At 48.6% G+C, this 26686-nt stretch overlaps 1 protein-coding gene across 1 annotated transcript; it reads left to right on the top strand.

Moving 5' to 3' along the window:
- Nucleotides 1-3361: 3361 nt before the first annotated feature.
- On the top strand, nt 3362-14084 carry COX4I2 (cytochrome c oxidase subunit 4I2). The gene is made up of 5 exons (XM_080925720.1): nt 3362-3420; nt 4367-4448; nt 6245-6409; nt 10079-10210; nt 13901-14084. Exons 2-5 carry the CDS (start codon nt 4367-4369, stop codon nt 14035-14037), a joined length of 516 nt encoding a protein of 171 aa, XP_080781846.1. The 5' UTR covers nt 3362-3420; the 3' UTR covers nt 14038-14084.
- Nucleotides 14085-26686: the final 12602 nt, after the last annotated feature.

The following is a 26686-nucleotide window of genomic DNA, read 5'->3' as shown; positions in this document are numbered from 1 at the left end:
AACTCACAGAAATCCACCTGCTTCTGCCTCCCCAGTGCTGAGATTAAAGGCTTACTCCACCATGTCAGGGTTAGCTGCCTCTTTCTATACGTGTCCCTAATATTGAGCTTTAGTGCGTACAGAAAAATGACAAATTCCTCCCTTCCTCACAGGGGCTGGCGAGGATGCTATGCTGGTAAGGAGTATTCCCTACTCTGGTGCCCGGCCAGGGATTTTTTTTTTTTTTTTTTTTTTTTTTTTTTTTTTTTTTTTTGAAGTCTCACATAGCCCAAGATGACCTCAAACTTTGCTATGTGGCTGAGGGTGACCTTTAACCCTATCCTCCTGTCTGCATTCCCAAGTCCCCAGGTTCCAAGAGGGCACCTCGAAGGCCACTCTCACGCAGGGATCTCAGGGGTAGACTTACTCCCTGGCCAGGGACCCCAGCATGACCTGATGTGCAGAGAGTCTGTCACAGGTCTGGGACCCACAGAGGATGTTCTTTAATGGCCCTTCAGGCACAGTGAACCACCATATCTCCCATGCTTGTTGAAGGGATCCTGTTTTTACTTTTTTCCTCAGCCGTGGGCAGAGCTTCCAAGCAGATGTTCCTCATCATAGCCTCAGTACATTGCAAGCCTGGAGTTCCCACAGAGGCTGGTGGGAAAGGACAGAGAAGAGCAGAGGGTCATGGTCCACATAAGGCTTCCCTAGGGAGGCCCTGTGAGAAATGAGAAACTGAGGCCCAAAAGTGGCATTGCTCACCCAAGAGCTCATACAGAAGCTACTCTGCGCAGCGCAGCTAGCTACCCACCCATCTGGGGATGCTGAAGGCATGCTGGGTGTGGTGGCAACACCCTAGGTTAAATCACTGGTGGGGGAGGTCGTGGGGTGGGACTGGGCTGTGGCAGTGAAGATGCTAGGTGTACTTCTTCAAGGCGGTGTGATTTGGGGTCTTTTTCTGCCCTCTGAAGAAAAGGGCAGCTTCCAGGGGTTACCACTGGAAACTGGCAGGGCCTGCCTTTGGCAGTTGGCAGACAGCTATTGGAATCCCACAACGACATATTCACCTTCTCCAGGCCCTGCTACCCGGGTGATCTGCATCCTGCCTGTAAGTTCTTTCTAGTATCTTCCTTTACATGTCTGCCCTTGTATCTTTCCCTGAACTATACCCCTTTCTTTTAATAAACTGGGCGGGATGGGCTAACTGGAACCCTGATGGGTGGGTTGGGAATGGGCATATCCCATGGACACAAAGCCAGGATACTCTGAGGCCAGCTCACAGTGGAACCACAGCCCCCACCTACAGTTCACTGACAATCCTTAGCCCTCCCCGACTGAATCCATGCCCTCCTCCAGTTCCACAGCCCCACGTCTAGCCTTTGGATGCTTCCTGCTCTCTTTTTTTTTTTAGGTACTGGAAATTGAACCTTTGGCTATGACAGCAAAGCATTCATCACAAGCCCCAGTCCTCTCTCTGGAATAAAATTCAAGATCCTCGCAGTGCCCATCCCTCTCTCCCCCTCATTTACCACGCCTCTTTCATTCTACCCTGCCCACCTTTTAGCCTGCCTTTTGGTCTGGAAAATACCCAGGTCTTTCTGCCTCTGGGCTCTAACAGGTCTTCCCCTCTGCCTGAAACTGGATTGTGAACTTGTGAGAGCAGGAACTCTTAACCACTGAGCCATCTCTCCAACCCTTGCTTTGATTTTTAAGCAAGATCTTTTTATGTAACCCTTGCTGGCCTGGTAATCAATATATATATCCCGGGCTGGCCTTGAACTCAGTGTGATCCTTCTGCCTCAGCCTTCTGGAATTATAAGCATGTGTCTCCACACCTAGCTCCACTGACCTCCTTTTAAGAGAGGTCTGACTTTGTAGCCTAAATTAGTCTTGAACTCATCACCAGATAAGGACACTTGCTGAGCAACTCTGACAAGTTTGATTCTGAACCCATAATGATTGGAAACCTTCCTCTGAACTCCATGGGCTCACTAGTATGACACATACATGCTTACACTCACACACATGTGGGGATGCACACTCATACATGTGGGGATGCACACTCATGCACATGTAGGAATGCACACTCACACACATGTGGGGATGCACACACATGTGGGGATGCACACTCACACACATGTGGGATGCACACTCACAACACAGTGGGGATGCACACACATGTGGGGATGCACACTCACACACATGTGGGATGCACACTCAACACAGTGGGGATGCATACTCACACACATGTAGGAATGCACACTCACACACATGTGGGATGCACACTCACACACATGTGGGATGCACACTCACAACACAGTGGGGATGCACACACATGTGGGGATGCACACACACTCACACACAATAATAATACATTTATTTTTAATTTTTAATTTTTTAATTTTAATTTTTTTTGAGGTAAGGTCTTTTTACATGACCCTGGCTGTTCTGGGATCTCAGTACGTAGACCAGGCTGGCCTCGAACTCATAGAGGCCTGTCTCTGCCTCTAGAGTAATTACTTATTAAATGTACTGAGGTTTTTCTGGTCATGAAGTGTCACAGCCTGTGAAGCATGAGATAGGAACAAACCTTTGGTCTCTCATGGGAGTGAGAACTGGAGCTTGGAGAGACATTGGGCCATTTTGTTGAGAGTCACAGCTTAGATAGGAAATCCAGGGGTGAGTGAGGCGAGAGAGAGAGAGAGAGAGAGAGAGAGAGAGAGAGAGAGAGAGAGAGAGAGAGAGAGAGAGAGAGAGAGATCCAGGGGTGAGGCTTATCTCTATTTCCCTAGAGACAGCACCTTGTAGCAAAGCCAACTTTGGGATCCTCCTGCTTCTACCTCTGGAATCCTGGGGTGCTGGTGGCCTGCGGCTGAAGGAGGCTTTCCCCTCTCCCCTTACCGCATCTCTCTTAGGGTGGAGAGCCCAGGAGAGCCCACAGTGGTACTTGAAGGCTACCTGGGGCAGGAGGCTGGAAGGCTGAGACACTGGAGTCACACCTGTAATCTCAGTGCCCTGGAAGTAGAGGCAAGAGCTAGCTCAGGGCCACAGTCCGCTGTATAGAGTTCCAGGACAGCCTGGACTACAGGAAACCCCGACTCAACAAAACCAGAGAGCATTCCTGGTGGGCTGGCAGGGAGAAAGTTGGGGCATCAGGATTCTGCTCTTGTTCCTCTGTCAGCTGGGGGTCTGCGGAGGTGCCTACGCCTGTGAAGACCAGGCGGGAAGCCACAGTCCTTTCTCTTTTCCTGTGCCCCTGGGGACGTGGCCCTGCACAAGCGACCGAGGCGGGACGTTCCCACGCGGGGGTGGCGGGTGGAGGCGGGGCGTGCTCTGGTCCCCTCAGCCCTGTCTGCAGTTCCCTGCCAGTCACTCAGCAGGGCAGCCCCGGGTAGCTCCGCCACCGCCTTCAGCTTGCAATTGTGAGTCCCACCTGAGGTAAGGGTCGCGGGGGTGGGGTGTTCGTGGTGGCCACCCTAAGCCTTTGCTTCATTACCACACAACCCTCTTTTGCTGAGGTTCCCCCACTGACCCGTTTTAATGCCAGGTCCTAGTCCCAAGTATCATCCCCAGCCCCAGAAACGGGGTCTCTTTTCAGAGGGTGGGGTAGCTCTTTTCCTAGAAATGCTGCCTCTCCCACCCGCTGACTCAGTTTGGTCCTTGGCCTCAAAAGCCCCTGGGATGCCAGACTCTGCATGTGCCGGTCTGAATCCAGAGTGATAGTAGAGCGCAGCCTGCCCCCTCCTCCTGCAGCGGAGCAGGCAGAGCGCACAGCGCAGAGCGCACGGCACAGCGCACGTAGGCAGTCAATTAAGGAGACCTTGGAGTCAGACATAGAGCATCTGCTTACGTTAACAGCCCTGCCCGGAGGAGGCTCAGGACTTTCCTCTGGGGCAGACAATTAGTGGGCTTCCCGACTTGGCTGACTTCAGAGGCTGGGTTCAGAACGCAGGGCTCCCTGTCCTAAACCGTTCAGATCTCACCCAGTGACTTGACCTCTTTCCACTTCCCAAACGATGAATGGAGAACTCAAGAGGGCCCCAAAGACCTAGGGCAGCGGTTCTCAACCTGGGAGTTTTACAGGGGTCTCCTAAGACCATGGGCATATCAGGTATTTACATTAGAATTCCCAACAGTAGCAAAGCGTACAGTTATGAAGTAGCAACAAAAATAATTTCACAGTTGGGGTCACCACAACATGAGGAGCTGTATTAAGGAGTCACTGCTGAAGGCTGAGAACTACTGGTCTAGAGACCCCTGTCAACTCCCATGGTGGTGTTAGACAAAGCTGGAATGGTCACCTGACCAGCAAATCAGATTCTGGCCCCAAGGAACAGCCAGAGAGCAACATAACGCTGGACCAGACATGTCTTCCGTCCTGCAGATGTTTTCCAGAGCTGCCCGGAGTCTGCTAATGAGGACAGGAGGATTCAGAACTCAAGGGACACACAGCCCAGGAAGTGCTGGTAAGTCTCAGATGCTGGTGCCCAGCGCTCTGACAGGAAGACTTGTTAACTAGCTTATATCACTTCCTTTGATCCTGTCCCTGAGTCCTAGACCAAGTTTCTGCAGCAAATGGGGCCATGGAGGATGGAGAGGGCAAACCCTTCATTCCAGGTCTCGTCAGAGCTCGGCTCCTACACCTTACCTCTAAGGCCTTGCTCTCCCAAGGGGAGGGTGCTACAGGATGGGGACCCGGAAGTCTCCTTTCCAGACCTTGGGGACTGATCAGAAGAAGGAAGTCTAAAGCGGGAGAAATTTCGATGAGGTAGCAGGAGGAATGTCCTGATGCTCAGGAGAATAATTTCAAAGATACCATTTGTTGATTCATTACAACCCCAGTACTTGGAAGACTGAAGCAGGAGGATCACTGTGAGTTAGAGGCCAGCCTGGGCTACAGAGGGAGACTGTCTCAAACAACCAAAATAGAAGAGAGGGGGAGAAAGGAGAGGGAGAGAGAGACAGAGACACAGAGAAGGAGGAGACTCAAAACAAAAACTGCTGATACTGTTCTCCTGCCTCTAATGTCAACAAACAGGGAAGCCTCTAGCAAGACCCTCCTCTTTCTAGCCTCACTCAGGGCAACCCAGCAGTCTGCAAGAAGCCAAGACCTAGTTGCCAAGGGAAGCTTCTAGAAGAGGCTGGGGTGGGGGGGAACAAACAAATGTCCTTTCTGGATTGGTGATCACTGAACAGTGCTGTGGCTGGCCTTTGGTGCTTTAAAATGTTAATTTAAAGCATTGCTGCTTCGCTGTACCACGAATGGGGGCCGTTGAAATGTATTATTGAATGCAAATGGGATACACGGGGTCCTGCTATACCATGCTTGTAGAGATCAGAGGACAGCTTTGTGGAATGGCTCTGCCCACATTTGCAAAGACTCTGGGGACTGAACTCAGGTCATCTGGCCACTTCAGCCACCTTTCCCCCGAGTCACTTGCAGGCCCTTCCTTTCCTTCTTTTTGGAGAAAGGCTGCCATATACCCAACTGACCTGGTGATTGCTATGCAGCTAAGGACAAGCTTGAACTTCTAATCGTCCTGCCTCTACCTCCCAAGTCCTCCCAAGTGATGGGACCACAGTCACGTTCCACCATGCTTAGTCGTACTGGGGATCAAACCCAGACCTTCTCACACCCCCAGGCTTCCTGTATACTAGGCAAACACTCTACTGGCCAAGCTGTATTCTTGGCCCCTCTTCACCCAGCAGACTTTTGGGTACAGTATCTGGAAGCCTCCACTGAGGTGTGAAACCATCTCTCCATCACCCACACCTTCTGGATGAGGCTGCTCAGATACAACCGTGCACAGTGTCTGGTGTGTTAAGCAGCAGTGCAAACCCAGCTGTCTCTAATGAAGCCCCATTAGGCAGGTGTGAAGACACGCACAGGGTACTTTATAGTTGGCATGGCAGTTCTCAGTTCCCTCTTGAAGCCCTTCCTCACCCCTAGACTCTGCCTTACTGGACCTCCCCTCAGGCTTAGATCTCCTTCCCAAAGGACACAGGGTTTGCAGCAAAGAGGAGGTGACCTGTGGCCCTGGCTGCGTTCCTTGCCTGAAGGAACAATGTGTTCACCTGTGAAATGGAGACGACCACATCATCTGGTTCAGAGTGACATGTGGCCAAGGAGCCAACGGCTCACCTGAAAGCCATAAAGTGGCACAAGGTGAACAAGAAATGTCCTACGTACCTATAATTAAATCATGGCTAAGGAAGGGTGATTGGGGCAGCCTGGACACAGCTCCCTCTCTTGTACTTGTAGCTGGCAGCCAGCCGAGGAAGACCCCGTATGTTGACTGCTTTGCCCAGCGCTCCTATCCCATGCCAGATGAACCCTTCTGCACAGAGCTCAGCGAGGAGCAGAAGGCTCTGAAGGAGAAAGAGAAGGGCAGCTGGACCCAGCTGAGCCAAGCAGAGAAAGTGGCCTGTAAGTATTGGGCTAGGGCGGCTGGCTGGAGAGAAGAGGAAGGCGGGGAGGGGGTGTTCGACTCACCCTTTTATTCACCAAACTTTTGTGTCTGAAGCTAGTGACACTCGGAACATGAAGAGTCACCTAGACTGACCTCATGGTGTGAGACAGGATGTGTGGCTAAGGTTGGGTGTATCCCTGGGAATGCAGACTCGAAAGGCAGATGGGGTCGCCATGAAGTCTTACTGGGGAATTCAAGTGCCATGGAGAAAGGTGTCACACTAGGTGACATATGTGGAGGGTCCTTAGGACACTAAATGGGGCACAGAGAGACAGCTGAGGTAGGCAGGGAGCAGGGAGGTAGGAAGGCCATGTGGCCCTGGGCTAACCTTGGCTATCTAGAGTCTATTTGCCTCATTCCACAGTTGGGGTGGCAGACATCTTTTACTTCAGGAGGTACCAATGGCCAGAAGCTGGCCCGCTCACTCGCTCCCTGGGTGTTTTACTGGGCATCTACTACAAATACAGGCCCTGGCATTATGGCTGGGAACAGCCAGGCTGCACCCTTGCCAGGTAAGCTTACATGCCAAGTGCTTTGCCTGACTCCCTTCCCTTCCTTCCACATCCCCCACCGCTCTCCCACCTCCCTCCCCTTCTCCTTTTCACTCCCCCTCTCCCCAACCTCCCTCTTCCTTCCTCTCCATGCTCCTTCCCTCTCTCTCTGCTCTTCCCTCCTCTCCCTCCCTCATTACCTTCCTTTTCTCTATCTTATCCTTCTCCCCTCTATATCAGGAATGGAGTGCCCCCTCTTTTCTTCTAGTTATTTATTTTATCTCTATGAATACACTGTCGCTGTCTCCAGACACACCAGAAGAGGGCATCAGATCCCACCACAGATGGTTGTGAGCCACCATGTGGTTGCCGGGAATTGACCTCAGGACCTCTGGAAAAGCTGTCAGTGCTCCTAACACCTGAGCCATCTCTCCAGCCCCCTCTTTCCTTCTTTACCCAATGTCACCACACTAAGTATGTTCCTGTACCCACCATTAAGTGGCCAGCAGCTGGTCCCACAAATGTAGGAAACCGAGGCTCAGAAAGATAAAGGCACTGGCTTGGCCACACAGCTTAGACTAGACATTGGCCAGGACTTGTTCGCACACAGAAGGCTCCGGGACTACCCCACGCCACACCACACACTCTGGGAAGGTTGGTGAGCTACGGGATGGCACCAGTGCCCTCAACAAAGACCAACTGAGCTTGGACCTCTTGCCCGTGTCCCCCCTCCCAGCTCTCAGCTTCACCCCACCTCCTCCCTTCTTTCTGCTGCTCTGGGTAGAAAGTCACTTTGGCAGCCAAACTGCCCAACCCAAGACAGCTCTGCCCAGGAAGCTGAGCCAGCTCTCAGTTTTCCTTCACACTGCTGTTTCAGAGCTACTTAGAGTACAGAGAAACATTGTTCACTTGGGGCTGGTACTCTTAGAGGGCTGTAAGGAGGAAGGGAAAGATGGTCACCAGGAATGAAGAGGCAGGTAAGGAAGGAAGGGGGGAAGGAAAAAAGGAGGGAAGGAAGTCAGGGTCAGGGTCCATCCTGAAGTCCTCCAGAGACCAGGTTCTTAGCACACAGACACTCCTTGTCCCCTCTTGGTTTTTCACTCTGTGATTCTGGTCTGAGCTGAGCCACCATGTTGGGGAGTGGGTTACGATAGCCTAGTCCACACATCTCCTGATAACCACGCCAGAGCCTAGGCAGATCTGACTGAGACTATTTTGATAATTACCAGAAGGTGTACAACTTAAGCAAAAATAAAGGGGTATTTTTGTTTTGTTTTTTTTAATGTTTTTTTAAATTAATGAGTATGCTCTAGCTGTTTTCAGACCCACTAGAAAAGGGCACCAGATTTCATTACAAATGATTGTGAGCCACCATGTGGTTGCTGGGAATTGAACTCAGGACCTCTTGAAGAAGAGGTCAGTGTTCTTAACCACTGAGCCATCTCTCCAGCCCCAAAATAAAAAATTTAAGTTAGCATGGTGATATACACTTGTAATCCCAGCCCTGGGAATGACTGAGGCAGGAGGATTATGGATGTAAGGGCTGCCTGGGCTGTGTAGTGAGATTCTCTTCCAAAATAAACCAGTGTTTTATAGTTTTAAATTTATAACAATACAAAACAGAGCCTCTTGTGTGCTGCCAACAATCTAGGTTCTGGGAACATATTGGTGAACAGAGCCCTTGTTTTTCCAAAAGTCCGGGAGGGTGAGTTCTACAAAACAGATAAAATCCTCAGCAGGGGGAGGAAAACCAGGGAAGAAAAATTGTCACATGACAGCTTATTTTTATGTTAGAAATCCACCTTTCCTCTTCAGTTAGAATGGACTCAAATCCAGCCAGACAGTGGTGGTGTAGGCCTTTGGACCCAGCACTTGGGAGGCAGAGACAGGTGGGTCTCTGAGTTTGAAGCCAGCCTGGTCTAGAGAGTGAGTTCCAGGACAGCCAGAGCTATACAGAGAAAACCTGTCTCAAAAAAAAAAAAAAAAAAAAAAAAAAGAACCCAAATCTGTCTTTCCTGTGGCTGGCCAGGCCCTGTGGGATCTGATTCCTGCTAAGGCTCACTCCTCCTCAGCCACACCACCCTTCCCTGGCCCTTCTCCATCTGTAGAAGTCCAGGAGCATTTAGGGTTTTTTTGTTTGTTTGTTTGTTTGTTTGTTTGGTTTTTGTTGTTGTTGTTGAATATACCTTGGTTGGTCTGGTATCTAATATGTAGCCCTGGCTGCCCTTGAACTCACTGAGATCCTCCTGCCTCTACCTGGCCAGTACTGGGACTGAAGGCATGTGCCACGACCCCATGCTGACTTTCTTTAATTTCAACTTGACTTTCTCTGTTCTCAAACTTGGGTTCCAAGATGTCCTCTTAGGGGCTTTCTCAGTCTCCCTAAATGGAGGCGGCTCTCCCACCCTACCCCTAACACATTTGCTGAAACGTCTGGTGTCTTCCCTCTTAAGTTCCACGAGGGTAGGATTTTTTTCTTCAACTTGGTCACTGCCTTGCACAGTGCTGCCGTGCTTTGGGTACAGAACTGTTTAATGAGAATCCGACGGGTGAGCTGCCTGCAGGGGGAGGCATTCAGGAAGCAGAGGCAGGGGTGAGCTGCCTGCAGGGGAGGCATTCAGGAAGCAGAGGCAGGGGTGAGCTGCCTACAGGGGGAGGCATTCAGCAAACAGAGGCAGGGGTGAGACTCAAACCAAGCACAACACACAAGCAAACAAGAAGGGCTGGGTACGGGAGAGAGGGCTCAGTCAGTGAGGAGCTGCATGCAAACGTGAGCACATGGAGTTCAGGAAACAAACAAACTGGGGTGACAAGCACTGGCCTGCAGTCTCCAGCCGTGGGGAGGCCAAGACAGGAGAATCTCTCTGGCCAGCTAGTTTAGACCAACCAGTGAGCTTCAGGTTTGGTAAGAGACTGTCTCAAAATACACAGGAGAGAGGGATTAAGAAAGATGAAGACAAGGAATGACTTCCAGCCTTCACATACATGTCCATGCGTACATACGTGCACACACAGAGGTTAAGTGAACAGCTTCTGGTGCAGGAAGGCTCAGCCAACAGTCTCAGGGGACAATGGCTGCTCCAGGGTCCTTGGTATGGTCACACGAGTCCCCTTCCACATTCTGTCTGCCTCCAGTGTACCGGCTCCAGTTCCACGAGACCTTCGCAGAGATGAACCATCGCTCCAATGAATGGAAGACGGTGATGGGCTGTGTCTTCTTCTTCACTGGATTCACGGCTCTGGTGATTTGGTGGCAGCGGGTCTATGGTGAGTATTGGGTGGGTCCTATGGCTGTAGGCCATCTATGACCTTTGTGTCCATGGCCACTGGCTGAGCTCTCACAGGGACCAGATTTAGGACTCATCTGAAGGGTTCTGAAAAGTCTCCACAGAGGGAGGGTGAAGAACAGAACATGGCCACCTAGTGGAGGATGTAGGGAGGTTAGCTCTCCTGGGCATTAGCTTTCTCATCTGCAAAATGGGACTAGTAACACCCAGCTCTCTGTGATCTCCTGAGGCTTTAATGAGAGGGCTATAGGTTCAAGTGAATGCATGAACGTGAATAGTGGCGTTTTGATTGCTGGGTATTAACTACGTATTTCTTAACATATGTTCAACAATTAGAAGACATGAGCCTATGGTCTTTTTCCTTTTGCCTCTTTTTTTAAAAGATTTATTTATTTTATGTATATTAATGCACTGTAGCTGTCTTCAGACACACCAGAAGAGGGCATCAGATCTCATTACAGACGGTTGTGAGCCACCATGTGGTTGCTGGGAATTGAACTCAGGACGTCTGGAAGAGCAGTCAGTGCTCTTAACCACTGAACCATCTCTCCAGCCCGTGCTTTTTTTAAGACAAGGCCTCACTACTTAGTCTTGGCTGGACTGGAACTTAGTAGGTAGACCAGGCTGGCCTCAAACTCACAGAGATCCATTTGCCTCCCAAGTGTTGGGATTAAAGGTGATTAATCACCACTATGAACCACTCCTTTTTTCTTTGAAAGCAAGTTTGCTATGCAGCCCAGGCTGACCCCAGACTTGGGCGTCTCCTTTCTGAGGGTCAGGGTTAGGCATGCAGGAACTCTGCTAAGCTGGGTTTACTCCTCTCTCAGTAAAAAGCCAGCGAAACGATCCAGGCAGACGAGCAAGTCTGCAGAGCCTCTGCCTCATCACTTAACAGGAACGGAAGCCTGCCTTTGCTGTATAAGACGGGGTTTCCGTGACCAGCCTACGACCGGCTTCTGTTGTTCCTGTCCTATTGGATACGGATGATCACGTGTCCTTGCTCAGCTACACAGGACGCTGGGAAATGTGAGAAATGTCCCTTTTCTGGGAATCCACCCCGTCCAGTAGGTCTTGCCGAGTGGTAGTGGTGTTAACGGTGGTGGTGCACACCTTTAATCCCAGCACTCAGGAGGCACATCTCTGAATTGGAGGCCAGCCTGGTCTACAGAGTGAGTTCCAGGACAGCCAGGGCTACGCAGAGAAACCCTGTCTTGAAAAACCAAACAACCAAACAAATAAGGTCTTATTCTTTACCCCAATGTCTTAGTGTTCGATTGCTGTGAAGAGACACCATGACCATGGCAACTCTAGTAAAGGAAAGCATGATGGAGGCTTGTTTACAGTTTCAGAGGTTTAGTCCATGCACGGTGGCAGACCCGGTGCTGAGGGCTGTACGTCCAGATCAACGTGCAGCAGGAAGAGACACTGGGCTTCTGAAATCTCAAAGCCCACTCTAGTGGCATACCTCCTCCAACAAGGTCACACCTCTCAATGCTTTTCAAACAGTGGCACTCCCTAGTAATTAAATGTTCAAACACATGAACCCACAGGGGCCATTCTTGTTCGAAGTACCACACCCAGGCTGGTGTGAACCCCAGTGAGTAGTCTCAGGTTGGCTTCGGATCCTTAGCAAACATGACTCTGCTGTAAAATTTCAAGTGCTGAGAACACTAAGAGTCATCCCCGGTTGGTTTTGTTTGTTTGTTTTTGGAGGTGGGGTTTTCTTTTCTTCTTTATTTATTTCTTTTCAAATTTTATTTAGCATGGAGGGAAGAGGGCAGCTTTTGGGTGTCAGAGTCAGGCCTAGTGGCTAGCACATTTACCCATTCATTACGTCATTTTGCCAGTCCTTTGGGTGTTTACTTGTTTGAAACAGGGTCTCACTGTGGATTCCTGGCTGCTTTGGAACGTTCTATGTAGACCGGGCTGGCCATGAACTGACAGAGATCTGCCTGCCTCCCGCTCTGCCTCCTAAATGCCGGGAGTAGCCAGCTGTGGCTGTTGTAAAAGCTTGACAGGAACCCATCTCCCACAGATGTGAGATGGGAGTCTTTGGTAAATGGTCTAGCTCAGGGTTTGCTATGTCTCTGGGGCACATCTTCCCCACCGCTGGATAGAGAACATCAGTGACTGGGTAGGAGATGCTCAGTCAGTAAAGAACTTGCCCTGTAAGCAAAAGGACCTAAGTTCAGTCCCATCCCAGCAGCACACGAAAAGCTGAGATGTCAGGCCAGAGAGATGGTTCAGCAGTTAAGAACACTGGCTACTCTTCTAGAGGACCTGGGTTCATTCCTAGTACCAACATGAGAGCTCACAACAGTTTGTAAGTCCAGTTCTAGGGGATATGACATCCTCTTCTGGTCTCCTCAGGCACCAGACACACATATGACGAACAGATATACACTCATACAATAATAATAATAATGATGACAGAACATTAATACACTAATAATAATAAATTATATAATATATAAATAAAATAGAAATGATATAAATGTGATACATAATTATACATAATTATTGTAATTATTATTATTTTGATGCTGGGCCATGGTGAGCACATCTGTAATTCCAGCACTGAGAAAGAGAGACGGCAGGATTCCTGCAGCCAGCTTAGCTGAGAGTGATCCCTGGGGACAGTGAGAAAGTCTGTCTGCTGGTGGTGGGTAAAGTGTGTGCCACCATGCCTGCAACTTGAGCTCAGTTTCCAAGAGTCACGTACTGGAAGGAGACTCCAGTACTGCCTCCTCTACACATGCATCACAGCCCATACGGGTGCTCCACTGTGTGTACCCCACAAATGAATGAATGGAGGGGAGACTGGGAATCAGGGATAAAGCCTAGGTAAGAGGGTCACCCTGGGGAGCAGAGTATATAGAATGGGTCTAGCCCCTGGGCCATTTTTAGTCTATAGGTAAGGGTCTCTCAAGTACCTCTCTGAGGGTCTAGCCTTTGGGTTAAATGTTGTTCTTCCCTGCCATTTATCATTACTATGTAGCCCAGGCTGGCCTTAAGTTGTTTGTCCTGCCTCAGCTTTCCAAGTGCTACCTTCTACTCCCCATGATCTCCTGAAGCTGCAGGACACAGGAGCTCCCGTGCCCTTCCTGTCTGATGGGAGGCAACAGCCAGAGAGACTCTAGGAAGCCTCAGACGCTCACAAGCTCTCACACTCCATAGCCCTCCAGACAGAACTTACTCCTGCCACGGAGGAAACTGAGGCCCAGAGAGGTAGAGTTGTTCAAGGCCACGAAGTGCAGAAGTGGTGGGACCGGGAGTGACTCAGCTAGTCCTCAAATCAGTCTGCAACTGTCACAGGGATAAGTGAGTGAACAGGCACTGCCGGGAAGGCGCTGCAGTAGGTTTAAAGCAAAGCTTCGAGCAAAGCCTGGGTCCTGGACTTTTCAAGAGAGTCTGGAGGACCTGCTGGTACACACCATTAATCCCAGCACTGGGGAGGCAGATGCAAATGGCTCTCTGTGAGTTCAAAGCCACCCTAGTCTACATAGTGAGTTAGGACAGCCAGAGCCACATTTAAAGTAAAACCATGCTTTAGAGAGAGACAGAGGGGTGGGGGAGAGCTTGGAGATAGCACAGACACTCTCAGCTCCGGGACCCTGACCGTGTGGCTGTAGACCAGGCACAGAGTGGCTTACCCTTGCCTTCCCCACAGTGTTCCCTAAGAAGGTTGTCACCCTGACAGAAGAACGGAAAGCTCAGCAGCTCCAGCGCCTCCTGGACATGAAAAGCAACCCCATCCAGGGCCTGGCTGCCCACTGGGATTACGAGAAGAAGGAGTGGAAAAAGTGACCAGCATCACTGTCTGCCGCCTGCCCTTGCAAACCGCTCACACAGCTCAGGACACCCTCCTCCCCTCCCCTCCCCTCCCCTCCCCTCCCCTCCCCTCCCCTCCCCTCCCCTCCCCTCCCCTCCCTTCCTCTCCCCTCCCCTACTCCTCCTGCTCTGTCTCCCTTCGGCTCCAATAAAAGCAGCCTGCTTTGTTGTGCCTGCAAAATCCCCTCTGGACGATATCTATTATCTAAATGTAACCATTGAGATGGGGGGCGGGGCAGGAACAGTCCTGAAGGGGCTCCCGGAGAAGTGGGTTGGGGCTGGGCCTAAGGCAGGATGGGGAAGAGAAGGCATTCAAGGGAGGCTGTAGCAAAGGAAAACCACTCTTAGTCAAGCAATGAACAAATCTGCACTGAGCACCCATGGCAGGACCTAGTAAGATTGATCCCCTGCTCTGGGGATGCTGCGCTACTTGTGACCAAGTCCTTGGCTTCACACAGGCTTCTCCTGTGGCGGCCAATACAGTGAGTAATAAATAAAGGTGAGGGAGATTGTGTTGTGGGAGACGAGTACCACAAAGAGGAGTCTGGGAAGCAGGTGAAGAGCCTCTTAAAGGAAGTGGCTCTTCTGAAGAGGGCAGAGTAGAATCAGGGAATGAAGGACCTTTGAATGAAGGGTGGAGGGTGTGTAGCTAGCAGAGCCTCTCTTACTTGTGTGTGAGACCCGAAGTAGTTTCATCTCTGGCATTACACACACACACACACACACACACACACACACACACACACACCCACACACAAACCTTGAGGTGGGATCTGATTTGTCAGTCTGAACTTAAAGAAGGCCACAATGACTGAAGAAGGTTCCAGCTCAGAGGGAGAAGGGAGGTGTGTTGGAAAGTAGCTGGTCTTTAGCTGAGGAGCAGGAACGCAGAGTCTCACGAGACTGTGTTCTGAGCATGAGTGGGGAGAGTCGGTCTTTGGGGCCTCAGAGCAACAGATGCTAAGAAGGAATTCGTCATGTGAAGAGATTTGAGGGCACTGATTGTTTGGGATGGAGGGGGAGGGAATGAGAGCCCCTTAATCTGACACCTGGGGTGAGTGGGGACCGGGAACACTGGAGGCTGTGTCCTCTGCAGTCACTCCACAGTGGTTAAAATGGGCTGACTGGGCTGGGGATATGGCTCAGAAATAGAGTGTTTGTGGAGCATGTACAAGACCCTGGGTTCAACTTCCAGTATTTCCCCCCAAAGAAACAAAACAAACAAACGAAAAACAAGCCTGGGTCTGATTAATACAGAAGAGCAAGCTTACACTGGAAAGCAATAAAGACACAAAGGGAACTTTCAAAGTTCCTAGAGGCAGCGGGGCGCTCTTCTGTGCTGGGGTCTAGGTTTCTTAGCGGAGTGGATATGGAGAAGCTGCGTGGGTGCTCGTCCACAGCTGTTCCAAAGTTACTGGGCAGCGGGACAACCGCAGCTGCAGGGACTGCGGCTGGTGGCCGGTGGAACGAGGGCATCTGTCGATATGAGGTCCAACGTGGGGGGCCTCTACCCTGGGAGAGCTGCAGGGGGCCTCGAGGGCGCCGACAGCTACTCAGCCGTTGTGGCTGGGGTGGCGATCATTAGATGGACACACACAGGACTAGGAACTTTCTGCCCACCGTGCTCTCTCTGGCACCCTCTACCGGCAAAGTTCGACATTATCTCCTGAGTGCAGGCCCGCCCAGTACTGAGGAAAAGTATCCTGTTTCTGGCGCGCAGCCCCCCGCCCCCACACACACTCACACATAAAGGTTCGTTCTTCCCGTTCGTTCGTTTGTTCAATAGTTCGTTTGTGATACGGGTTTCCTGTGTGGCTCTAGCTGTTCTCGAATTCATGGTGATCTTTGTGTTCTGGCTGTCTAATACTGGTGTTAGAATGGGTCTCTCTCTCTCTCCCTCCCTGCCTCTTCCCAGGGTCTTTCTATTTATCTAGGCTGGTCTCAAACTCATGAACCTCTTACCTCAGTCTTCTGAGTGTGGGTGTGAACCTGAAGCCGAGAGGCAGCAGATTGCTCACTGATACCCGGTATCGATAAACAATACACTGTATCAATAAACAGTACACGGTATCAATAAACAATACTGGAGAGATCAGTGGGAGCCCTGGAAAACACAGTGCCCCACAGAAGGGCACTGACTCTAACGTCTTTGTCTTGGTCAAAACTGACCCGCTCCTAGCAACCCAGTTCTTGTTTCCTTTTTTCTTTCTTGTTTTGCTTTGTCTTAGCGTGTAACCTTGGGAGGGTCAGTAGCCTGTCATGTAGACCAGGCTGGCCTTGAACACACAGAATCCCCCTGCCTTGGCTTCCCAAGTGCTAAGATTAAAGACATATGCCATCATGTCAGTCCCAGACAGGATCACAGGAAGCTCTAACCTGGTCGGTCTTAACTTTCTATAGTAGCTGAGGATGGTCTCCACCTCCGAAGGTCTGGGCTCACATATGTGTTCCACCACTCCTGGCCTCCTGAAGACAGATCTGAGGGGTGCGCCTACACATACCCCTCAAAATGTCAGAGGAAGGCTTTAGGGAAGCAGTAACAACAACAATATTCATTCAACCAACAAATTTGCATACCAACCATGTCCCAGGCTCTGGGGCACAGTGAATAAGGTATTCTACTAGGGTCATTAATTCTGGTATTGTGAATCTGAAAATCTGGACTAGGAAGAAAACATAAACCAGATGGCCAGTCTAGTAAATCAGAGTACAGAGGAGTATTAAATAAAGATGCCAAGTGGTATTTGGATGGCTAATCAGGGGCTTAATCCAGAGGGCTTCCCTGAGGAACTAGTCTCCATTCTAAAAGATGACCAGATGCAAGCTGGGTGAAAGAGGCTAGGAAGAGAGTCAGGAGCAAAGGCCCCCTGGTGGTGAGGTCTCTAACGTGTTTGGGACATAGACACAGCCGGAAGGAACAGGAGACAGAACAAGGAAGGTAGGAGGAGAGTCCTCTGGAGCCCTACAGGTTCTGCTGCTTTTACTGTGGAGGCGACTTTATAGGAAGGCATGGGAGGGAGGATTGGAGTAGGGGTCAGGACCAGAGCACAACAGCTCTCTGGTATGAGTCCCATTTACCGCTCGCTGCCTTTGGGCCATCCCTGTGGGAGTAGAGAGGTTGGATGGATGGTCCCACCCTCCAGAACTGCCAGCTTATTGGGTAGAACCCACAGGTGGGAGTAATGAGGTAGAAATTCTAGAAATGTTGTTGCAGCTGGCGTGGTGGTGTCTGACTGTCCTCTGAGCATCTGGGAGGCTGAGGCAGGAGGACTAAAAGTTCCCAAGTCAGCCTGGGCTTCATGGCGAGCTCCCGTCTCAAGCAAACAAAGAAGGAAGAAAGAGAAAGAAAGCTGGTTTGGTGAGATGGTGTATCAGCCCAGGTTTGACTCGGCTTCTACAGCAGCCGTTGATACGTAGATGAACACGTTCAAAAACTGTGCTGGCAGTAAAACTGGTTTGTTTAGTGAATTAAGGAATGATGTTACTGGACAGTAGAGAAAATTGTCAAATGTCTCTCCCTGCAGCAGTGCTGGTGCAGCCACAGACAGCTAACATCTTCTAGCCCTTGTCTCTACTTTATCCTGTGGATACTGAAGCTCTCTGAGGCCAGAGTTATGTATGAGTCATTGTATTGGTTTTTGGGGGCAGCCATGATAATCCACAGGCTACTGGGGACCTCGAAGTCGGAAAGGCCGGTCTCTCCAGCCTGTCTCTGTAGCTTGCTGTCCTGTGTGCTTCTAAGCTACTCTGGTGTGTCTGTGAGTCCGGGTCCCCAGTTCTCACAGCAACACTAGGCAGATGGGATAAGACTGGATTATAGCCCTTGGAGCTCAGTCATTCCATTTGAACTCACGGTTCAGACTAGCCTTAGAGTTACCATCCTTCTGCCTCAGTCGTCTGAGACTGAAAGCACGTGCCACCATGCTCAGTTATTTGGGTGCTTGGGTGTTGCAGTCAAAAATAAAAAGAGATAACCTTTTATCCTGTGCTAGTGCCGGCAACCATAGGGCCACATGGCACTGCAGGGCAACTGTATGTTAGCAGCTCCACGTTGCCTCTAAGTAGTCACAGACCCCGGCTTCTTTTGACCCAGATCCCACCACCCACCCTGGCTGCTTCTGACCTGGGTGGTCCATGACTGTCCTACTGTGTTGTTTTCAATCACTTTTTCTTGGCATGTTGTTGCCAAGCCACACACACACACACACACACACACACACACATATACACACACACATACACACACACACACACACACATCCCAATTCTGTGGCAGACTTTGTGAATCCCACTACTACACCCTCTTTGAACTCAATTAAGTCGCCACATCAAAGAACGCACCAACATACTCTGATCCAATTGGTATAATTTGCCCACCTAGATAAATCAGATCATCCTGTACAATTCCATCCCTTATAAAATATTCATAACAACCTTATCCATATAGAGATTCGCCGAGAGAAACATCCACAGCTGCTTCCATGTTGCCCTCTCTTCAGTCTCTTTCTTTTTTCCCTCCTCCTCCACATTTCCAAAGCTCTGTCCCGCCCACTCTCTACTGTCCAGTCATGTATTGCCTGAGGAGGCCTGAGGAGGGCATTGGATTTACTGAGTTACAGATGCCCACAGCTGCTATGAACCAAATCAAACCCTGGTTCCAGACGAGCAGCACCCCAAAATCTCTCATGTAGGGAGCCTATTCGTGGTTTTGTTTTGTGTGTGTGTGTGTGTGTGTGTGTGTTTTTTTTTTTTGTCGTTGTTGAGACAGGCCTCTTGGAGGCTAACTCACTGTGTAGCTGAGGATGACCTTGAACTTCTGATCCTCCTGCCTCTACCTCTTAAGTGCTGGAATTACAGGTCAACACTTGTCTCATCAACACATGTGGTGCTGAGATTGGAGCCCAGGATACCAAGAGTGCGTGTGAGGCAAGCACACCACCAAACAGCCACACCTACCTTTCCTCATCTACAAATGCAGTCACATTCTGAGGCACTGAGGGCTAAGAATTGAAGATGTGAATTTGAGGACTAAGATTCAACCCACAGCTGGGCTCAGGTTTATTACGTGTGGGCATCTGGGCATCTGCTCAAAACAGAGGAATGAGAAAAGACTCCTCAGAGTTTTGTAAAAACACTGTAGAACTTTATTTGCTCGATTTTATAAATTTATTTTATGTACATTGGTGTTTTGACTGCATGCATATCTGTGTGAGGGACTCAGATCTCACAGCTCAGGAGTTACAGACACTTGTGAGCTGTCATGTGGGTGCTGGGAATGGAACTTGGAAGAGGGACCAGCGCTCTTAACTGCTGAGCCACCTCTCCAGCCCCTCGTCTCTCTAGCCCCTTTTTAGGGTTTTCAAGACAGGGTTTCTCTGTGTGTAGATCTGGCTATCCTGGAATTTGTTCTTTAGACTAGGCTAGCCTTGAACTCACAGAGAACCACTTGCCTCTGCCTTCCAAGTGCTGGGTTTAAAGGTGAGTACCATGTTTGCTGCTTTTTTAAGACAAGGTCTCAATGTGTAGATTCCAGCAGCCAACAAACCAGCCCAGAACACAGTAGTGTCTGTGGAGCGGAAACAGTGGACATAGGACTAGGCTCAGTCTGAGTGACACAGGTAAAGCTACTGAAATGCCTCTTTTTGTATTGTTTATTTATTATTATTTTTAATTTATTATTGTTTATTTAACTGTATTTCATATTTATTTACTTATTTTTATGTAATGCTGAAGGTGGAAGTCAGGGCCTTATATATGTCACACACACACACACACACACACACACACACACACACACTGAGGATGGCAAACCTGCTTTACTGGGAGCAGAAGGAATTCTATTCACAGAGGTACCCTCCATAGAGACAGCAGAACGCTTTGGCTTGACTTATGGGATTAGGCAAAAATGAGATAATTGTCCAATAGTGCCTGGCATAATTTCTAAAGATGTTGTTCCTGTGATCAAGAATTCTGGCCTTGGGCTGAAGAGATGGCAGTTAAGAGCACTGGCTGCTCTTCCAGAGGTCCTGAGTTCAAATCCCAGCAACCACATGGTGGCTCACAACCATCTGTAATGAGATCTGATGCCCTCTTCTGGTGTGTCTGAAGACAGCAAGGGTGTGCTCATATACATGGTTAAATAAATACACTCCCTCCAACTCCCTTTGTATTTCTGAAGATGACCTTGAACGTCTGATCCTCCTGCCTTGGTCGCTAAATGCTCTGATTGCAGGAGTGTCCCACTTTTTCCAGATCTAAGAAGTGCTGTAGATCACTGGGCATGGCAGTACATGCCTTGAATCCCAGAACTTGGGAGGCAGAAGAGGATCTCTGAGTTTGAGGCCAGTCTGGTCTACAAAGCAAGTCCAGGACAGCTAGGACTCTGTTACACAGAATAACATTGTCTCAAAAGACCAAAAAAAGAAAAGTCCTTTGGACCTAACCCAAGGACAGGAACTCTGCCACCTGAGCTGCATCCTAGCAGGTGAGCAGGTTACTTTGTTTTGTTTTGACATAGGGTCTCACTGTGTAGCTCTGTCTGGCATGGAACTTGCTGTGTAGACCAAACTGGCCTCAAACTCTGCTTCCTGAGTGTTGCAATTAAAAGCTAATCGTGCATCTGATGTAGAGCTGAGGGATGCATGAAACAACAAAGGCTGAACCACTGCTGGTCTCCTTTGCTGTCTGCCCAGGAAGTCAGACTCTGCCCAGCTCTGATGTAGACACAGTTGATCATTAGAAAATGTTTTCCCCAGACTGCAGTGCAAGGTTAACTTGACCTGCTGCTCACTGGGGCGAGAGTGTGTCTTTAGCCTGCTCTTGGTAACCTTGGGCTTTCTTGGCATCTAGGCTGCTACACTTAGTTCCTTAGCCTTATTATCACAAGGCTCAGACCAAACCCTGAGATTCATAACTGCAGCCACAGGAGGGGACTGGACAGTTCCTGAATTAAGTCATCACCTGTTAGTCCAAACAAAACAAAGGCCAGATTTTTTTTTTTTTTTTTTTTTTTTAATTTATTTAGGGGGCTGGAGAGATGGCTCCGTGTGGTTAAGAGCACTGACTACTTTTCCAGAGGCCCTGAGTTCAATTCCCAGCAACCACATGGTGGCTCACAACCATCTGTAATTGGATCAAGTGCCCTCTTCTGATGTGTCTGAAGATAGCAACAGTGTATTCATAATGAGAGTTGGAGGCTAGCCTTGACCTGAGACTCTATCTCAGCAAAACAAAACCAAACCAATAATAGAGAGAAAGTGGGGGTTGTGGGGAGAGGAATTCTATAATCCCCCTTGAGGCCACACCCCCAATGATCTAGGAACAACTGAGAAGCCCTGTCTCCTTTTGCTTCCTGGTTGCACTGTCTTGGGAATGGCTCCTTTGATACATGGACCTTTTGTGAGATTCAACATCAGAGCCACGGCAGCTGGCCACAGTCCTCCCTGCCCCATTGTACTGCTGAGCTCACTCTGGGGAAATGCACATTAAGGTAGAGTTAGGTTAACCTGACAGTTCGGATGCAGTGGCTACTTGCCAGATGAGTTCTTTAACATTTTAGAAGTGTTACATGTGATACCACCACACATGGTGGCTGTGACCACCCTGTAACCACTTTGCTTGTCACTGTCCTGGGGATGAAAGCCAGGGCCTTGCACATGTTAGAGAGAACTCTAGCACTGAGTTCTATTTCCACCTCCACAAATTTGTAAACCTCTTGCTTTAACTTCCTAAGTGCTGGGGTTACAGTATATACTACTATGCCAGATACTCTCCACACACACACACACACACACACATACACACACACACATACACACACACATACACACACACATACACACACACACATACACACACACACAAACACACACACACACATACACACACATATACACATCAGGTAAAGAAACCCTGGCACTCAGAATGACTTACTTATTTACCCCAGGCCATCTGTTGCTGTTTTGTTCTCAAATACTACACTGATCTCTGTCCCTGGGCTTTGATGTTCTACCTATGGGGTGGGCACAGCCAGAAATGGGTTCCTTTTTCCTGGCTATGCCTTCAGTGGTTAGCTGTGCAGCGTAGCCATCACTGAGGACCACTGTTCTTTATAGTTTGACTTGAGGTGACTTGGCACACAGTCTAGGGTAAAAGTGACTTCTGCCTAGGCCATAGAGATGGCTCAGTGGTTAAGAGCACTGACTGCTCTTCTGGAGGACTCAGGTTCAATTCCCAGTTGCCCGTATACCTCACACACATCTGTAATGACAGTCTCAGGGAATCTCACACCCTCTTCTGGTTCCTTCAGCCACTGCACACATCCCATCACTGGGGAGGCAGAGACAGGTGGCTCTCTGAGTTTGGGGCCAGTGTGGTCTACAGAGTGAGTTCTAGGCTAGCCAGAGACTACACAGAGAAACCCAGTAAAACCATTTTATGTCTGTATGAGGTGTATTTACATCTGTGTGTACTTGTGCTGAGGCGGCCATTCTGGTGGATACAGGCACCCCCAGGGCCATGCCCAGATGTTCCTATTAGTACTAGAGATTTGAACTCAGTTTCTCATGCGTGCACGGTAAACGCCCAGACCCACCACTGGAGTCATTTTCCCAGACCTCCCCTACCCAGTTATTTCTGATTAACATTTTATTCTATCTGTTTCTGTATTCATGCATGTGTGAGGATGTGCAAGTGCCATGTTGTATGTGCAGAGGTCAGAGGACAACTTGGCATGAGTGTGTTTTCTCCCTCCTTTGAACTCAGGTCGTCAGCATGGCAGCATGCTTCCGTACTCAACGAGCCATCTTGTTACTCCCCATGTTATTTCTATTTGGTTTTATTTATATTTATATTTATTATTATTATTTCTTATTACCTAGTGCAGCTGTAAGTGCTTTTGGGGCTGTTTGCTTTTACATTTGTTCAACTTGAAGCTGACCTGGGACTTCCTGAGGAGGGTCACTTCCTTCTGAGCAGTAAGTGCAAAAAACCCTTTAACTGACAGGCTGCTATGTTAAGTTTATATTACTATCTGTTTCCAGCAAATGTTATTCTTACTTTACATCTATATTCTTGTTATCTGAGTATTTTACGAATGTGTTTTCAGCTGGGTGGTTGGTAGCATTCCGTGCCTTGCAGTTTTAATCTTGGCACTCAGGAGGCAAAGGCAGGTGGATCTTTGAATTAGAGGTTAGCTTGGTGTGCAAAGCAAGTTCTAGGACATTCAAGGCTATACCTTGCCTCAAAAAAGACATTTTCAAATTGTAAGATCTTCTTGCTATAAAATTTTATAATATGACTCTTTAAATTCCTTATGAATTCACAAGGACCTTTATATTGAAATTATTCATGGGTACTTACTGAAATGAGATAGCTTATATAATTTAGTTGAGAATACTTTATGTGCTTAGCTCTCAAACATTCATGTGTGGGTATTTAGTAAAAAAAATTAGCAAACATAAATTTAATTCACATATATTCATTTCTTTTTGTTGAACCATTGAATGTAGGGTGCTGGGTGTAATGGTTATATATATATAACCATTATATTTTAATTCCAGCCCTTGGGAGGCAGAGGCAGGCAGGTGTCTGTGAGTTCAAGACTAGCCTGGTCTACATGGTAAGTTCCAGGTCAGTCATAGTTCCTGTCTGGAAAACAACGCAGTGGAGCTACATCGTACATCTTGACTATTTTTCTTTCCTTTCTGTGGTGGATGAGAACAACCCCCATGGGCTCATCTGTTAGAATGCTTGGTACCCAGTTGATGAACCATTTGGGAAAGATGAAGAGGTGTAGTGCTATTGGAGATGGCATGTCACCGGGGGTGAGCTGAGTTTCAAAAGCATACGCAAGGCCCAGTGTCTCTCCCTCTGCCTGCTCCCTGCCGACCAGTGTGTAAAACTCTCAGTGTTGGCTCCAGAGCCAGCCTGTCTGCTTCACACCATGATGATAAAGGACTACCCTCTAGAGCTGTAAGCAAGTTCCCAATTAAATGCTTTTCTGGGGGAGGGAACTGTAGAGTTGGCTCAGTGGTTAAGAGATCTTGCTCTTGCAAAGGACCCAGGTTTTGAGTCACAGCACCCACATGGAGGCTCGCCACTTTCTCAGGCAAGCAAAACACCCATACACACAAAATACAGTTTTTAAAAAGTTTTTTGTTGTTGCTGTTTGTTTTTAAATGAGTTTCCTTGGTCAGGTGTTTCTTCACAGCAACAGAACATTAATGAAGATGCCTTTCCTTGCTTCCACGTAGCAAGCTGGCTTAGAACCCAGCATGTAGGTGAGGATGTCCTTGAACTTCTGGTCGTCCTGCCTGTAGCTCCTGAGTGCTGGGATCATAGGCAGTTACTCACCACTCAGAGCTTTGGCACCAGGATTTGAAATCTGAGGTTTGTACCTGCTAGGTAAGCATTTTACCCACTGGGCTACATTTCCAGCCCAGCCCTCATTGTTTTTCATCTCATGACACAGCTGTGATGGTAGAGACAGAAAAGTCCAGAGCAAAATGTTTTATAATTAGAAAAAACCTAAATATTCTCTTTCAACGGTGTGTGTACCACGGCAATGTAAAAGTCAGAGGCCTACTGGCTTAGACCTTTCTCCTCCTTCCATAATATGTGGTCCTGGAGAGAGGTTGTCACTCCTGACAACAAGCATCTTAACTCGAAGAACCATTTTGCTGGCCCCATACTGAAGTTGATCATTAGCTGCTGAGTTTACTGCATGGTTTGCTAATTCTGAAAATTTGTTCAAGTAGTTTAGCCACAATTAACCTTTCATCCCAGCACCCGGGACACTGAGACAGGAGGGTTGCCATAGGTTAGAGGTTAGCCTAAATAACACAGTGAATTCCAGAGCAACCTAGGCTTAGAGTGAGGGTATGGCTAATCATCACTTAGCATGTTCCAGGTGCTGGGCTGGATTATCAGGACAGCAGAAAGAGAATTTAGTTAAGCAGAGAAACAGACAAGCACATAGGCTTTCAGTCCCAGCTCCGCACAGTGGTGCAGGAATGCTGTGGGCGTAATGTTCTGCTGATTCCATGGGAGCTGTGGGAACAGATGCTTGTGGAGGAGTATTATCTTTCATGGGTTCCCATCCAGTCAAAGCAGAGAGGAGGGAAAGAGGGTTCCAACTCAGAGCTCCAGGCATGGCTACCAAGAGACATTCAGGTAGTTAGCCATTCTGATCAGAAAATGCCCCAAAATCAGAGACCTGGGGCTTGGGGAACTGGAAGAGAGCTTCGGGCTTGCTCTTTGTATGTTTGAAATGGCTTCCCTGTTTCTCAAATGCCATTAAGAAGTCCATTTGGAGACGGATGTGACAGCTTGTAACTGTAATGCCAGCACTGGGGAGGTGCAGGAAGGAGATTCTTGCTTCTAGAGGATCTGCTGGGATATGAGCCCCTGTCTCAGAGTGTGAGTATTTTGCTTGCATGCATTTTTGTGCACCGTGGTGTATTTATGTGCCTGGTGCCCTCAAAGGTCAGAAGAGGGTGTCAGTTTCCCTAGAACTGTAGTTATAAGCAGTTGTTCACATGTGAATAGGGGACATTTTAATGGAGAGCAACTTCAGGTTTATACTACAATTACTTCATCGAGGACGTCGAGTACTAAATACTACAGTCAATGGCTAAGATGTATCTCTCAGTGAAAGGATGTTAGCCTAGCACATGCAAGGCTCTGGGCTTGATCTTCAGCACCAGACTTTCCCCAATACCCCCCCCCCCAAGCCTTTTATGTATTTATTTTGAGACAGGGTCTTACTATGTAGGTCTAGTTGACTTCACACTTTTAATTAATCCTAGTACTCAGGAGGCAGAGGTAGAGTCAATCACTGTGATTTTCTGGTCAGCCTGGTCTATACAGAGTTCCAGGTCAGCCTGGGATAGATACACGGTGAGACAGTCTCAAAACCAAAAACCGTTATTCTGTTTTGTTTAGTTTTTATTGTTGTTGTTTTTAAGACAGGAGCTCATATACTGGCCTTAGTCTTGCTATGTAGCTTAGAGCCATCTTGAATTTCCAACCCTCTTGGTCTCTATTTTATAGGTATGTGCTACTGCACCCAGTTTACGTGGTGCTGAGGATTGAATGAAGGGCTTTGTACACACCACACGAATGTCTGTTACCCATGGAGACCTGAGGGTGTTAGATCCCCTGGGGAGGTAGTGGGAATTGAACCCATGTCTTGAGCCATCTCTGTAGCCCCTAAAATAAATCTTTTAAAAATGTTGTAACTACAGAACCAAACAAAAGCTGTTTCTGCCTCCCTTTAAAGGGGAGCCCAGGAGCCTACAGCCAGCGTTATTCCAATAGTGTGATGACATGTCTACCATTGGGACTTACAAATTAGGGATCTGGGTAAAAGTTTTGTGAAAGCCAAATAAGGTGGCTCTCATGTATAAATCTCAGCACTTGTAAGACAGAGGCAACAGGGAATTCCAAGCCAGCTAAGGAGATAGAGCCAGACAATATCTCAAATCTCCCAAACTGTGGACCCCTGTAAACTTTTATGTGGGATATTGCATAGCTTAAAAAAAAAAGGATAACTATGTTCTGATTTGCTTGAAGTTGCCAATGAGTGCATCAGCATTTATGTGTGCACACTGCAACTCTGACAAGT

This window comes from Micromys minutus, assembly GCF_963924665.1.
Source record: "Micromys minutus genome assembly, chromosome: 11".
NCBI classification, from domain to species: domain Eukaryota; kingdom Metazoa; phylum Chordata; class Mammalia; order Rodentia; family Muridae; genus Micromys; species Micromys minutus.
This window is presented reverse-complemented; position numbering and strand designations above follow the sequence as displayed.